The 16703-nt window shown below is 41.2% G+C and overlaps 1 protein-coding gene across 1 annotated transcript; it reads right to left on the bottom strand.

The window, feature by feature from the left end:
• CCKAR (cholecystokinin A receptor) lies at window positions 6606–13231 on the bottom strand. Its single transcript, XM_021397251.1, has 5 exons — window positions 12865–13231; window positions 11877–12128; window positions 9813–10074; window positions 8400–8527; window positions 6606–7807 (listed from the first exon to the last, which is right to left on the bottom strand). Exons 1-5 carry the CDS (start codon window positions 12983–12985, stop codon window positions 7281–7283), a joined length of 1290 nt encoding a protein of 429 aa, XP_021252926.1. The 5' UTR covers window positions 12986–13231; the 3' UTR covers window positions 6606–7280.

Raw genomic sequence — 16703 nt, 5'->3', positions numbered from 1 at the left:
CATGGGTAAGCAGCCAAGAAGATCAGGTATAAAATACCAAATGATGCACAAGGTGATTACTGGGAAAACTCAGATGTGATCCAAGGTGAGATCATCTTGAACTTATCTGATCTTTACCAATTTTATGTGTTTTACTGAGTCCCATAGGGAAAGTAAAAAGATGCGGAACAGGGTTGGAAAGGAAGCAAGTCTGACTGAGATACTTGCTTTGAGTGCAAAGATGGACACACGTTGCACTCCTGTATCGCACTGCAGTACAATCGTTGCTGTAGGGTTTCATCATCTATATCCCTGTTTTTTTTCCCGTTCATAGGCATTGGTAAAACCTCAGATCGGTGAGGTTGTAAAGTCTGTCTTTCAAGTAACCCTTCAGTGGGAGTTTCTGGAATGGTGAAAACTGAAGTTTAAATCATTTTTCTGAGGCAGGATCACGTAGAACTAAAACCAAATTCTCTCTCTTCTTAAACCACAAATTCTGTCTTGGACTAAATAAGTTTTTTCCTGCGAAGAAGGTTCACTGTCATTGGTTCATTTCCTTCAAAATCTTTTTAATTGGGTATTTTAATATGAAGGTTCTTGATGAACTCTCATTTTACTTCCCAGTTGAAGTTTGAACTGTAGTGTTCTCCTAGGAGTGGATTATAGCCCTGCATTGGAGAAGTATGAATGATTTGGCGCTAAGGAATCTTCTGCAGTACTTTCGGCCCATGGTAATGATCCGGGCACCACAGGCAGAAATGCCTAAGAATGGGTTTGTGTATGAGGGAAGCTGGGCTACTGCACTTCACCTGGCCAGATGGGAGACTTTGGCTTCTGCGGCTCCCCCAAACCCCATCCCCTTTGTAAATAAGAACAAGCAGGACTGGATGGGATCCCAGGCTGGGTCTGGAGCAGAACTGGCTCTTGGAGCATGCAAGGTTTCCAAGTGGTCAGCGCCTCCTCAAGTATTCTGCACTTGTATTTGGAATTTTTCTTGAGAGGGTTATCCCTTTTTGAGGCTCACCAAAGTGCAACAGGAGCAATTGCTTTAATTTTCTGGAAATACTCAAGCAAAATTGCTGACAACGCTTTGTTGTGAGCGAGCTGGGTGCGAGAGCGCTGGCTGTGTTGTACTGCACGTGGAGAAGGAAAATCCTCAAAAGCAGAGGCTGGTTATAGGAAGGAAAAGAGGTTTGTGTTAACACTGAGAAATGAGGCAAAGGGACCTCAGGCTGCATAGGAAATGTAACAGTTAAAAAGAAAAAAGTTTCTAAGCAAGCAGGTGAAGAAATGTGACATTTAGCAGTCCGGTCCCTTTTCAAAGCCCTTCCAACTGCTATCTAAGATAACTGTCACGCAGGTGGAGAGATCCCACAGCCACAGAGAGGCACTCAGAGCACAAATGTGTTCCTCTGAGAGGACCAAGGACAATGTCAGCAGATAACAGCTCTTGGCTCCAAAGCAGCGCCTGAAGTTGTGCAGATGGCTGCGTTTGGGCTCCCAGGCAGATGGGGATAATATCAAAGTTCCTCAGTTTGTTTTACGGAGCGCTAGATTAGGAAACATTACTCAAACTAAATTTGGTGGGAGTGCAGATGCAACATGAATCAGTTATAAAATTGCATTTTGGTAAGTTTATATTAATTTAAAACCATGTTACTCTGGGTGGAGTTAGCAGAGTAATTTAATGTACAAGGCTCTGTGGTCTAACCACATCTCCGTTTGCAAATTACTCTCTAGTGAAGCTGACCAGTGGGAAGGGGACATGCAGTGGGCTGTTGGTCAACACAAGCACACAGCTCTGCATGAAAGGGATTTAGCAAAAATTGCTGGAGATGGGACAGGGCTTTGGTTTCTGGGAATGTAGTATTCTAATGCTCACAGTGCTAGGTTAGTGGGTAGCCTCTGGGATCTGTAATTCTGAACCTATCAGCTAGAATAGAACAGAGCAGTACCATACAATGCAGTGCAAATTCCTTGAATGAGGGAGCACCTAGCTGCCTTTTCTCTCATCCACAACATGGCTGCGACAGTTCAGAACCAACAAATGGTGCAATGGTTGTCTCTCCCCACAGATCAGATTGCCCTTTCTTCCTTTGTGTAATTGCAGTGCTCTTTTATATTTGCCTGCTTTACAAGGTTGAAATTTTTTTCATACACACCCAGCCCTCCAGCTTCTCTCCCAGCCCTATATTCACTTTTTGCAGAACCATGTTTCCAGCTGCAGGAACATCAGCCTCAGTTTTGCTTTCCTTCACTGCTTCTCTGAATATCCACTGCTCCCACTGATCCCTTACAAATCTCACGAAAGCAGTATAGGACAAAGCTGCAGCCCCATGGCTTTCTGTCTCTTTCCATACTGGACCTGGAGCCCTGTCTCCCTCAGCTCAGGGCACGGCAGAGAAGTCTGTCTCTGCTTCAATAAATATTTGACAAACCGATGCAGTGGGGAAGTTATGTAGAACGTCAGTAAACATTTGATGTCTTGTGGAAAAACCTCGCCTTCAGTGGAAATTCTACGAACATTCACTACTTTGCAAAAAGCAAGGAAATACATCCAAAAGAAGGGAAAGAAAAAAAGCTTAAAAAACAGCAGGGAACACAGAGCTCTGCCTCACAGTCTCCCCTGGACTGTATTGTTTTGCTTCATCTGGTTGACACTATTTAAACAGGTTTCTTATTTAATAAACAGAAGGGCACTGAGATATGTTTTCTGGATCCTTTTCCTAGAACTGCAACCTCAGTGTGGCCAGGGCTTAGATACCAGCAGAGCTTTCTTCTTGTAAAAAATCCAGCATGAAGCCCCTGCCTTATAGCTAAGAACTTGCTTCTTGTTTCCCTGTATGTCCCTTCAGCCCTGACTGTGTCCCAGCAGGGCTGTGCCTCCTGCAGGCTCCCCGCACTGCAGTGCTCTTCCTCCACTGGAGTTGTGTTGAGCTGGGTATGTGTGAAATCTAGAGGGGATGCTGGGAGGACATCACTATCCTCGTGTTCTGCTGTAATGACAGCAAGGAAGTCGTAGTGAAGGTGAGGACGGGGCTGTGGGCTGTTTTGAGTCAGGTTCAGAGCAAGGAGGCAACTCTAGTCACTGCCCATCTCCCTTCAGCTTAGCAGTGAGGTGCTGAAGAGGTCAGGTATGGAAGATCCCATGGCAGGCTTGTAAGCTGCTCAAAAGCTCGTGGCATTCTTGGCTGCACTAGGCGTAGTATCACCTGCAGCTCAGGAGAGGTGATCCTACCCCTCTGCCCAGCACTGGGGAGGCTGCACCCGGAGGGTTTGTAACCCCAGTGTTTGTAGGATATTCACAAGAGCTGCACGGGCATTCATTCACTGTTTCACATCAAATTCAGTGTAAACTGCATTTCTTCGTTCTTGCAGGAGATTAAAAATAAATAAATAAAATAAGTAACTGCTGAAATAGCAGGAAATCTATTAAAATTAAATAGTGTGCCTGCAGGGGATGGTTGCTACCTGATGCTTGCTACCTGCTGGCTATAATGAAGACATTGTCTCGCCTCTCAGTACAGCAGATAACTTGCATCTCCCTAGCTTGGAATGAGTGCCTTTGTTACGCAGCTGGGAGCAGCACCAAAGAAAACTCTTTGTGCTGTAATTATCCCTGAAGATGCAGATAATAGCTCCAAGCAGGGACGGTTTGCCATTAGGCAAACAAAGTGGGAGCATTACCATTCAAGAATGTTTCCTTTGCATTTTTCTTCCCTGTTAAGCTGCCTTGGGTACCTACCAAGTGTTGCAGGAGAAAAAAAAATTAAAATGTATTGCCAAAAGTGTGACTTTTATAGACCACTTAGGCAGAAATTCTGGCATTTTTTAGGCTCACATTAATCTGACATGGAGGTTGCTGATGGGAGAAGAGCCCGGGATTGGCTGTGTTGGAGATCTGTAGCAGAAACGAATAATGCACAAAGAAAAATGGAGAGGAAAACTGTGAGCAGATTTCTGACCTATAGGCGTGTGACGGGTGTGAGATTCCATTGGACTGTGTTGCGTGATACTGTAATAAAGAGATGAGATTCTCTTCTGTATCATCCTTGCTCGAAGCCATTAATTCTGATCTTTCTTTTCTCTCCTCTGAGAACGGACAACTTTTGCCACTAGGAGCCTTCCGCGTAGCTCACCATCCGTTCAATTCAGACTGAGAAAAAAGTCCTGAGAAGTGGAAGAGGAAGTAAGTACAATCTTTGAGTCTAGTGACGCTCCTTATGTACCTTGATCTGTACAAAGAATCATCAGCTGTTATCCAAGAAAAATGGACATCTGAGAAAATAAAGGGGGTGCGATCCTTCATCTGTTTGTCTGCTTCTGCCTGAAGTCATCTGCTCCAAGCTGCAGGAGGGCTGTGAGCAGTTGGCATTCAAGGGAGACAGGGTGTGAGCACAAGCAGGGTTGTGCGGCTGTGGGACCACAGGACACGGGCAGGAGATGGGGAGAAAGAAGAAGAAGAGAAGAGTTTAAGAGACTTGTGGGCATTCTACATCTGAAATGTATTGTTTTAGTCCTTTGCTGTTTGTTTGCTGCATCTAAGAAGTAGCTTGCCTTTGGTGCTTCTGCTGCCAGTTGTCAAAATAGGCTTGTGGGATAGGATTTCTCCCTCAAACACTTGTAAACAAATGATGTTCAAATAAGGCGACTTTAGGTTCCCTTTAGTTTGCTACCAGCCTGCTCATACTTACTGTCTAACACAAATTTCCACTGAGAGCAGTATCTGAATTAAAGGTGTTGGGAGGAGTCCATGGATCTAGTGAGGGGAAGGCACCTTACAGATGCAAGGAGCGTGCTACTGAGGTGTGCACACATTGCAGAAAGACTGAAGTTCCCTGTGCTGGGAGGTGGAGTAGAGAGGACAAAATGATTCTGTGTGAAAGAAGGGGACGGACTCTTGAGCATGGTCTGTGGTGATAGGACGAGGGGAAATGGATTCAAACTAAAAGAGAAGAGATTCAGACTGGATAGAAGAAGACTTTTACAATAAGGGTGGTGAGGCACTGGCACAGGGTACCCAAGGGTGTGGTGGCTGCCCCGTCTCTGGAGACCTTCAAGATCAGATTGAACCAGGCTCTGAGCAACTTGAGCGAGCTATGGATGTCCCTGCTCATTACTGGGGAAGTTGGACTAGATGACCTTTAAAGGTCCCCTCCAACTCAAACAATTTTATGAAAATGACTGAATTGCAATATTTCATCTTAAAAACATAATTCCTGCTGTGTGCTGGATTTGGGCTTAAGGCTCAATTCTTCGGGAGCTAGGCCACAGAGCTAATGTTCTTATGCTTAAGCTTTAGAATAAAATGTATGTTTTAGAATAAAACTTATGTTAAAACTTATTCTAAAACTTGTGTTTCAGTGTGTAGTTAGCAATATTCAGATCTAGCATATCATTAAAATGTGATTTTTTGCATATAAGCAACAGCCATAGTAAAGCCAGGCTTTCAAATGCTATAGATGATTCAGAAAAAAAAGTTGTTTTCTTCTCTAATTCTTCCACATCAATCCAAAAGCAGCTGAGTTTGTTCCTTCAGTGTCAGTAGGAGGACAGGTTCGCAGAGGGTCTCATCCTGCAGCCTTAGGTGGAGTAAACTTTTCATTTCACTGTTATGAACTAAATCCCATAATTTAATTCAGTAGGTATTTGCAAAAGGTCAGATAGATGTTGGTAGTCTCAGCAGTTCCAGGAACAGTGCTGCTTTATTAACATGGCAGGCAAAACGTTGTTTCTATGGGTTGTGTATAAATAGTGTTTAGAATTTTATTTTAATTTCCTGTCTGTGAGCAAGCTGGATGCAAAATAACCTAATAGCTGAAGTTGTGTGCTAAGTTATTTGGGGAAGGCACTGTGGGCAATAACTGAGTGCAGAACGTAGCTCTGGGTGCTTGAAACTCAAACCCTATTTCCAATTTAAAATCATTCTGTAAAGAGATCAGATTTTTCTGATTAAAACCTTGAGAGTGGTTATATTTAATATCCACATCTTCATTCCATGCAGTACTCAAATTTAATCTCTGGCTAATAAGAAATTTTTTAAATGATATTGACTCAGCTCGGAGAGGGAAGCATCTCCAATGGGATATTTTCACGGAACAAAATAGATTATCTGGCTTCTCCTGCCCGGCTCCACCGAGCACCCACGCTCACCCGTACAGCACGCAGTGAAGAGATTGAATTCCTTGCTCAGTAGAACAGCAATAATTACAGTGTTAAAAGATTTTTCTATGTTGAGTCTGTTTACAAGTATGTGCAATTGGAAAAATAGCCCCAAAGTTGAGAAAAATCCTACACTCTGTGGTGAAGTCTTTCAGTCTGTGCTCGTTTTGTGTGCTGTTTCTGCTGTCCTGCATCTTGTGGCTTTTATTTTGCTGTGTGCAGTACCAGGCCAGGAGTGACTGCGATTTGTGCAATGGATTGCTACTGCAGGCATCATTCCAGGCCTTCACCCTTATCCCTGTGCTCCCCAGGGTGGCAATTTCCATGTAAGCCTTCGAGGCTCAGCTCTCATCTGCCCCTTGCATGCGCGGGTGCTCGCAGCTGCAGAGGAAGAAATCCACTTCTCTATGCTTGTTCTATGTCTTTTATTTAAAACAAAGATACACTCAAATGATGGTAATTTATCATAGGTTATTGCCAGGTGAAAATCCTTTCTGTCCACATTTAAAGTCATCAATATTTATTTTTGTTTTATTTAGAAAAAAAGATGAAATTATGTTACTTAAAAGCATTATTTTCACATGGAAAAGCCCATTCTCCCCACCCCAAAATGCTTTTACTTGACTATGGTAGCAGCATGATCTCGACACGTATTAGCTCAGCTAAAATAATGTGAAAAAATACTTCAGATGTAACTGAATGATTTTGATTGTAAGGCAGAGAGACTGAAGTGAAAACTGAAATACATGTATTCGTGTTTGAGGAGAATCTATTGGCACCTTGGAAATTTTCGGAGATGCTTAGAAGTGCAGCAGAATACTGAGCTAAACTTCTGATGTTAAGGACATTTTTTTTACAGGAGAATTTATGACAAATAGACCATCCTCTAAGGCTTTTTATAAAGCCCCTTATCTTCAAAGAGCCCTCTTCCTCCTTTGTACTTTTGAAGGGAAAATGATATAAAGCTCAGACAGAGACAGCATCCATTTCCCATGAAGTTCTCACCGCGTTTACTGTCAGCTGAAGTGTTTCATTACCTCAGAACTAAATCATATCAACTAATGCCACAGCCACTTCCCAAGACCAGACGATGTCCACTTGAATTTCTGTGGGCCACTTGTAGCCCCTTCTGATGTAGCTCAGGGTGGTGCAGACACATTCATGTGTGTGTAAGAGCACTTGGAGAGCGAAGCCCTTGTCGTCTTCCCCTCCTCTTCATCACCAACCTCTCCTCTAATCACAGGCGGCTTTTGCTTAGTGCAGCAGGTGAAAGTGGCTAGAAAACCCATGCGGAAACGCTTGTTCATAAAGCAGTATATGATGGGGTTCACGCAGGCAGAAGTGTAGGACAGCAGGTGGATAAAGGAGATGGGAGCTCCCGAGAGATGCAGGTCTGCAGAGGCGGTGTCAAACGCGCGCCAGGCGTTCACGCTGAAGATGGGAGTCCAGCAAATGAAAAACAAAACCACTATCACCATCAGCATGCGGATGACAAGTTTCTTGGCCATCAGGTTGGCAGAAGAGCTGCTGCTTCTCGCCCTGTCTATTTTGCTGTTGCTCATAGCAGAGAGCTGTTGCAATGGCACTTTCCTTTTCCTTTTGGCTTTGTGCAGGTAGCACCCATCTCCGTCCTCGTATTTGGTGATGCTGGTACTGACTTTTCTTTCTGTACACATAAAGGAGTACTTAAATAGTTGGCAAAACATCTCTGAACAGTGTTTCAAAATACAAAAAGAAGAATCTGATCTAAGTAACTAACATAACTCACAGCTGAACAACTGCTTCAAAGAAAGCACTGCCTTAGTTTTGCATCACTCATGTATCAGCTGTTCTGTGTCTGCGGACCCCAGTATTCTCACATCGTAATTGGACACAACAGATGCAACAGAAAACACCGTTTGCTCCAGTATTTGCTCAAGATAGTTTTCAAAATAATATGCTGCTATTCTAATTTGACAATTTTGTTATGAACTTTCCTGACAGAAATGATCCTAATCCACAGCCAGAAAAAAATCCTGACGTTTCTATAACAACTTAAATTTAAAGCATTCCACCTGGAATGTCTGCAAACAAACCATAGGTGAAGAATTACTGGCAAGAGAACAATAGAATCACTTCAATCAACAAATAAATGCTCCTGACTGAAACAGATTATAACCATTATTTTTACAAACAGAAAAGTTTGCTTATAGTGGCCTCAAGATGACTGCTCGCATCTTCAACTCTAACTTAAAGAAGGAACTGAAATGCATTGTTACCTCTTGAGTATCTTCTCTGGCTGGTATCAAATTTTATTCCTCTGTAGAGTTCCAATGAGATGAGGCCATATGCAACCATCATTATTATCCCAGGTATAAGAAAGAGTATGAGCAGCAGGAAAGTGTACCTAAAGAATCAAGAGACGGACAGAGGCTGGGGAGTAGCGCAAACCTTGTTTTCTCCATATGTTCCTGTGGCCTTGCGGAAGCCACAGGAGCGGCTGTTGATCCTCAGAGGAGACCCTGGTACTGGCTTCCAGTAGCTGGTGTGCTCTTCCTTACCATAGGCAGTGGCACTCATTGGAGGGATGGAGCAGCCACCAGTGGGGCTCCCACCCCTGGGGCCATGCAGAGCCCCTGGGGCTGGCAGCCCCCTGTTTGAGGGGAGTGCCTTTCGCTTGGTCGCACGTCACTGTTTGATGCTCTCCTGTGTAAGGCACTGAAGGCAGCTTCTCTAATGCAACTAAAAGATGGGGAAATCATTCTATTTAAACATTCAGGAGCCTACATCTCTCCTGCTCCTTGGAACTTTGGTACAAACTCATTAACACATCTTAGAATCTGTAGTGATACCTTGGAGGAGAGAAGTTTGCCCTGCATCCTTCCTCCTCACCTGCACTCACACTGACAAACTCAAGGCTACTGAAAGCATTGATACGACTTTAATGTGAGTGGGCACAGAGGCTCTTGTGGTGCATACTTTAATCTTGTTCCCACTTTCAACTGACCTCCAGGAGCAAAAAAAATAATTAAAATCTTACATCTTCTTGGCACCAGTTAAAGTATTCGATCATTGTAGAAGGACACAATGTCAAAATAATATTGCTGCTTGATGGTGCTGCTGTTTACTTAGCCTGTCTGGAGGTGTACGACCTGGAGCTCTGCCCCTCCCCTCATTCCTCTTCCCCTGTTCTCTACAAATGACCGAAAAGGCTGAGTTCTCAGGAAGGGCATTTTCAGTCTCTCCAAGTTTTCAAATTCTACTTGTCTGCTTCAGAGGACTTTCGGACAAAAATATTAAGAGGCAAGGCAGCGCACGGAAGGGAGCTTGTGTGTGTTTTTCTGAGATTAATGAAGACTTATCTGAAAATACTGGAGTTTATGCTTAAATGAGTTAAAGCAGAAGTATTCTGCCTTGATTGGTGACAGATGCTTTCTTTAAGGTAGGGGCTTAGCAGACCAGTGTGAGAATCATTGCCATGTTAGGTGTCCTTCCTATGACAAGGCGAAAGTCGTAAAAGAGTCAAAATGTAAGCGGCTTAAAAATAAGATTTTTTTTCTATAAATAAGCTTGAGAGAAGCGCACATGTTTGCTGATGGTTAATATTTAATTTTCAATAGGCTTAATGCTACTGTGAAATCCTGTTTTCCACCAGACAACTATGCATTTGCTAACAGTCAGTTATGTCTTACCAAGACTGCTGAATGACATCGCTTGGCCAAAGGAGCCGACACATGTTGGCTGTGCTGTTGTTGTACTTGGTGAAGGGGACGAGCTTGCTGTAAATTGGGTATGGTGACATGATGGTAAAAGAAACACACCAGGTAGCAGCAATCACTTTCAAGGCATGGGATTTTGTCTGCCAAACCCTGGACTGTAGAGGTTTGCAGATGGCACTGTACCTTTCCAAAGAGATGGCAACCAGGTTGAATGTAGATACACTTACAGAGATACCTGCAAATAGGATACAAAGAGGTTATTCTCTTGTTTAAAATGTTCGTGTTATTTTCAAATAATCTTGGTAACTTTCTGCATAAACGCAGAAAAAAATACAAATACAGCAAGCTAGTCATAAACAAAATTATTTATAAATAACATGCTGATTAAGTTAATGAAGAGTGCATAGAAAATGGGTCTAAGCCTCCATGCTCATACTCCTGCTCATTTCTCTAGTGCCAGAAGTTCAAGAGAAAAGATTCATTCATTCAAACCATGAAATTCTGAAAACAGAAGGAGGGCACTTTTCCTTCTAATTCTTCTTTTTCGTACACCAGAGTAATTGTGCTTCATTTCAAATCAGCATTTGAAATAGTGGGATTTTGCTAGTATTCATTTAACACAGAGTGCCATGGTCTCTATTCTGTCACTTTAATTTTTCACTTGTCCTGCTAGATTGGTGATCTGATTTCCTCACTCAACTGAATTAAATATTCCCATTTTTTTAAAATTAGATGCTAATGGAGTTAAAAAAGCAGGAGAACTAAAGCCACGAAGCCAAATCTTTATCCTTCAAGTGTCCTTAATTTCACCTGCTCATATATTATAAAATACAGTGCAGTGGCCTGTACTTCTGTCACCGAAGCATCTCAGTTTACCACTGCAGGATTATTTTTTTTTTTTGCTTAATTTTACAACAAATTTTTCTTTCAGTGTATGAACTTTAATTTTCATGAATGCTCTGATGTCAGTCAAAATATAAAATACTAGTGTCTTACCCCTTGCTTTACATAGATTAATTGAATATGTCTTCTTACATCTTAAAATCAAAGACTAAGAGCATAGGTGATAGAATGGTTGTCAGTGCCTATTTATCAATAGAAGCCTCTTAACCTGAGTTGCTAAAGGGATATATCCACATTCTGATTCTTCAAATAAGACACCTTCTGAGCTAAAATCTGCAGGATCAGAAAGATTTCACTGGATTTTTGTAAACTAACTTACAAATTGTGAAATAAGTGAGAGGTTACATTGCTTAGGTGAATTTTTATGGCGTTTATGGCAGCAATTCATTACAATTGTTTAAACACAGCCTTTAGTTTTACTGGTTTTATCTACAAAAAGATGTTGATTTCCCATTCCCAGTTTAGGTGCGTACTTTCACATTACATCAGAGTTCTCAAGGGCGCAAGTTAAAGGAGCACAGTGCAGGCATTTTGAAACTCCTGGGTCAGCCTCCACAACCGAAGGAGGTACAGCACGGCATACAGAAGTGTGACTTCCTGGGGTCAGTCTGTAAGAGCTGTACCTGCACAGCCTGCATGTCGTGGTCTCCTGCTGACCTCTGATCTGACCTGATCTGTTCTTACAAAGCCCTTGCTCTAACATCCAGCTCTGCAAATGGTACCTACTTCTGTTTTTTTCTTCTCATGTATCACTGCTACCAAAAATCTGTGTAGTGAGGACTATGCAGACTGTTCTTGCCGACGGATGATCTGGACACTACTAATAGTTCCATCAGTGATAGGTAAGGAGCTGTATGTGCCAGGTACCTGTTAAAGCTTGCTTGTATGAAACACTTCTCACTTCACCTGATCCAGTAAAACATATCTGTGTGCAGTTAAAATTAACTGGGTGTCTCTGTATTTTGCTGGATCAGGCTTAGGAAACCAAAACTATAAATATCTGCCCTACAGAGTTGTTTCTTGATGATTTTGGTAACTGTTCAATGGCAGATAGAAAAAAGTCAGGTCTTTAACGACCTTCTCACATATCCCACTAGTTAATATTCAAAACAAGAGTGAACTTCCAAGGCTTACCCATGAAGTAAGTGGCAGTTTTGCAAACAGTGCTCCCAAAAATAAAATCTTTCAGCAGGTTGGGTATGAGGGTGAATGGCATGCAGAAGAGGCAGAGCATTAGGTCGCTGACTGCCAGCGACAGCAGAAATGTGTTGGTGACTGTTCTCATCTGTTTGTTTCTTATCAGCACAGTGATGACCAGAATGTTCCCCAAAACACTGAGCAGAAATATCAGACAATACAGCAGGATCCGGATTATCTGATGCAAATCTGAAAATTGTCACAAAGAGAAATCGACTGTGAAATATACAGATCATAGACTATTGTATGATTCATCCTTTAATCAGAAGGTAAACCCTTCCAAAAGCCTGCCCGGTTTTAGTTTTGCTAAGGTTTATGCCCTTATACCAATCCAGGGAAGTTCTGAATTTCTTCAATGTAGTTTATCTACCTGAATAACATTAAGGTAGGACACATACAGTGCACTTCTGGAGAGCCAAGTACAACTTCTGAAAAGCATGTTCTGCTCAAACTGCTTAATGTGCACTGCTCATTCACCACAGAAATCCCTCCTTTCGTGTGAAAGGATGAAATGATGCAGTGATCAAAAGCATTTTAATACAGTGATGATTATTTCAGTCTCATAGTGTTATGATTTCATAGTTAATCTCTTTTACACATGGTGTCAGATCACATAACTCTGGTGCTATGGACTTTCTCAGAGTCAAAATTGTGTTTCTCCATGCCCTTCAAAGAGCTGTTTATATTTTGTACCCAATATTCCTGCTGTCAGTTTTCCATTCTAACCCAATTTTGATCCAGCTGGATATCTAACTTGGAAAACCAGTACATACTGAACTCTCTCCTGCCTGTTTCTCATCCTAACTTATCAGCATGTAGTTGATTTTGCATTCCCCCACAGAAAAAGCCTTGTGTGGCTGTTTCTCTCCATGCTTGCTTCCAGCTAGAACTAAAACTGCCTGAAAGATCTATTTTCTATACCTACCTTTAGAAGAATAAGGTGGATCATCCACACAGTAAAAAGTCTCATTTTCCAAAAGGATATCACACAGCAAAGCAGTGATATTGGTACTGTTCTCAAGGAAGCTAGCATCAACTATTTCCATCCTTCAGGATCCACAGGTTAGCTTCTACGAAGAAGGCTGGTTTGTAACTATCTGCCCATTCTTTCAGTAAACAAATATCTTCTGAATGAAGTCTTCAAGAGGAATATGAGAGAGGCAGTGGTGCAAGAAAGCTCTTTAACCATCCGTCAGGATCACCCTGGTCAGGCTGAAAAAGATTTATGCCATACAAGACAGTTCAGAAAAGCAGGGCAAGCACACAGATACACATTCACACATATGCACACATCCCCTCCCGTACTTTTTTAGATCCACCCTCTTCTGCTACTGGCCTACTGTTGGGATTATAAACAGACTAGAAAAAGATTACAGTATTAACCCCTTGCAAGGTTCCTTCTGCTCACGTCTCTGCAATATTTCTCAGAGGGAGGTTGCTGTGCCACAGCCAATAAATCACAACCGGTGAGTGATGAGAGTGATAAGTCTGTCTCTCAACCAACACCACTTAAAATGTCCAGAGGAACTAAATAAACAGGCACAGAAAGCAAAAATAGCGTGAAGATTTTGCATGCCTTACGTGAAAGTGCTTTTTCTTCACATTTTTCAGAACAAACTGAAGGCTGGGTATGTAATCGACTCAGGAAAACAAGAGCTGTTACATCTATCTCATTTAGTGAAGTGCTAACTTCATTCTGAATCTTTTCATGTCCCTGATCCAAAGCCCAGTAAGGCCACAAATGCCAGTGTTCCTGGATCAAGCTCTGTGGAAGTATGCCGTTAGAATTGTTTGTTAATATATGCAGAAGCCTAGATGTTTTTTCAGTGCAAGGGCTTCTGTTTGACTTGTAAACTTGAGCTGATCAATTGCTGCACATCAGTTACGCATTAGTGCAAAATGCAACAACCTTGACTGTTCAAAAGAAGCCCTTTCCTCTGAGTTGTGCTCTGTGAATACATGAACACTATTCTCTCTGGTGTTCCACCATGTCCTGGTCTTTCAACGTAACAATGGATTTAAGATATTTTCTTAAATACATGGGACAATAATAGGTTCCTAACAGCAGGTTAGCAGGTAGGAAATTAATCCTACTTTTATCTTTCTACTTGTTTATTTCAAAAAATTGTATTGAAGAAAAAGAACCTGAATTTTGTCTCCATTTTTGCAAAGATTGACCATTAAGCTTGAACTTTAAGTACCAAACTCTCCAAAAAATCTGTGGGTTTTTTTAGCTGCCTAATTCAGCTTTAATTTTTTGTATATTTTTAAGGACTATATTTATGGGTGTTATGAACCAACCACTCTCTTAGAAGACAAATTTGCCTTTTTAATTAAACACAGACTTCATTCAGATTTATTTCCAAATTTATTTTGAATTATTCCAGTATTTCAAAGTATTATAATATCCCAAACATCCGAGCGGCAGCTAAGACAGGTGCTGATTTAGTGTCGGTAATCCACAGGAAAAGTCACAGATACTTTTTGGAAAGGACTTCCGGATTCAGATTACTTTTTCACTCTTCAGAGACAGCAAGATGCAGAAAATCTAGTCTAAGCTGCCAAAACTTCTGGTTAACAACTCCTCTTTCTTTTGAAAATTACTTCCTATAGAAGAAAAATCAATAACAAAACAAATTCAGACCAAATTTTGTAGCATATATCTACCTGTCTAAGATGTGCCTTGCTTTCAGTATCTGTATACGAGTCATTTCATTTAAGTCTTTAAATTTTAGAGCAGTCATAAGGTAGCATTCAGTCAGAATGATTTTGAGCACTCTCATTTTTTGGTCTGAGACCTTTGCATGTCAAAAGAAGCTATTATAATTATTTTTAATTATTATAATACTCTGACCTGCTGCAAACCACAGGCTGGGTAATTGTGTTTAGCAATTCCTTTACTGAATTAAATAACCTGTAATGGAGTTAGAGTCTTTCTGTAAGCAAGATGTCAAATTGTTGTTCTGGGCTTATTTTTAATGTGGAAAAGATCTTTCTGGTTTCCTGGCACCTTCTATTAGATCTGCGTTAGAGAAATGATTGGATGTGTTTTCAGTTTCGTTCATGTTGACTGCTATTAGCAGTATTTCCCTTATTACTTTTTACCAGACGTATAGCTGCTTGGAGTTGGATTCCTTCGCAATTCATTTTTTGTCTACAGCTTTTATACTGGTTATAGCACTGTACTTCTGGGGTTAGCTGCTGGTGTTCTGATAAATTATACACTGGTTTCTCCTGTGCCTTGAGGAAGCAACAGTATATTAAATAGAAAGATTATTTTTTCTTTGTTAGATATAGACTGAGACTGTGAACTTACTGCCTGCTGGGCTTCCAGATTTGCTGGACTAGATTTCAAAATGTCTTCTATGAAGACTCCAGGGAAGAAATAGAGTAAGTTGTCCACCAGTGCATCATTACAGTGAATTACCATTCTGAAGTCAACTTCTCCATACCTGTCATGATTTTATCATGTCTGAAGAACATGAGGTTAGTTATTCATTCCTTGTATATGAGCTGTTTCATATATTCCATGAGCACTGTGGCCCAGATCTAAACCTTTTCTAGTGCATGTACAGTCTTTCACAGATGCTAACACATAAAGATAAACCAAGGATTTTAATAATGGCATATTGAATTTTTGTGGTTTTTTTTCTTTCTCTGTTCCTTTCCTAATAATTCCTGTAATCCTATTTGCCTTTTTTATAGCTACTGAGATTTGAACTGATGTTTACGTGGAAGAATAACATTGCAACTACAGTAATCTCTTTCTTGCATAGTGATAACTAGCTTAGAGCTCTACACTATTAATGAAGAATTGCATTTGTTTCCTGCATTGCAGTGATTTTTATCCTCCCAGTTTTATCACAAAGAGGTTTCTGCACCTCTTCAAAGTCAGCCTTTGCTTCTTCTCTCCTTGATTGATGTAGCATCAGCAGAAAACTCTTTCATCTCACTCCTTTTTCCATTTTGTGGTGCGTCTCTGAAAGTGATGAATGGCTGTGGCAAAGCTTCCTATGGGGCTCAGTGCATAATTCCACTTCACTTCTACTTTTTATTCCTACCTTATATGTAGTTCCATTTCACACTAAACCAATGGTCTACTACTTGCATATGATGTTTCATTACTACAGAAATCCCACTTCCATGATTCTCCTGGCTCTTTCTGGCGTGCAAATCTATGCTGGCTTTGATCCCTCAGCCCAGATTAGTGTTTCAAGACTATTTGCAAACACTGATTGCTGCATATGTTGAATTATCCAGGGCTTGGGAAGCTCCTGCTGGAGAAGCAATGAAGATACAAACCAAGAATTGATACAGCAGCTCAGTAACATGGGTTATGCCCTTAGCACAAAAGAACAATGTTCTACATTAAAGAAACAAAACACAAAACCTGAAGCATTCACGAAAGTTAGGACTGCTATTTAAAAACCCTTTAGTGTAGACTAGGTGTCCAGAGATTTGTATCTGTTCTTACAGTACCCATTAGATTTATTTTTGTGGATGCCAGGTTTACGGACTGGCCCTTCATCTCAAAGGTTTTCACTGTAACTCTGTTTAAATATTGGCATTACATTTGCAAGAGGTTACAAGTCATATTTAATAATTTTACTGTTTCCTTTAGAACTTCTGGATGAATACCATCTGGTCCTGGACTGAGTTGGATTCAGTATCTGCTGACTAAATTGCCAGACTAAATGAGTAAGAATTTGCTATGAACTCAACTCCCCTTTTGGAGTTGATTTCTGCATAAGACATACTAACATC

Source organism: Numida meleagris, chromosome 4 (assembly GCF_002078875.1).
Source record: "Numida meleagris isolate 19003 breed g44 Domestic line chromosome 4, NumMel1.0, whole genome shotgun sequence".
In the NCBI taxonomy this organism is placed as follows: Eukaryota; Metazoa; Chordata; class Aves; order Galliformes; family Numididae; genus Numida; species Numida meleagris.
This window is presented reverse-complemented; position numbering and strand designations above follow the sequence as displayed.

Excerpts from the sequence above, each read along its gene's own strand:
- CCKAR (XM_021397251.1), bottom strand. The coding sequence starts at position 12,985 with ATGGAAATAGTTGATGCTAGCTTCCTTGAGAACAGTACCAATATCACT. Across the intron at positions 12,129-12,864 it reads TCCACCTTATTCTTCTAAAG|ATTTGCATCAGATAATCCGG; the intron begins GTAGGTATAGAA and ends GACAATTTTCAG. Across the intron at positions 8,528-9,812 it reads GATGTCATTCAGCAGTCTTG|GTACACTTTCCTGCTGCTCA; the intron begins GTAAGACATAAC and ends TTGATTCTTTAG.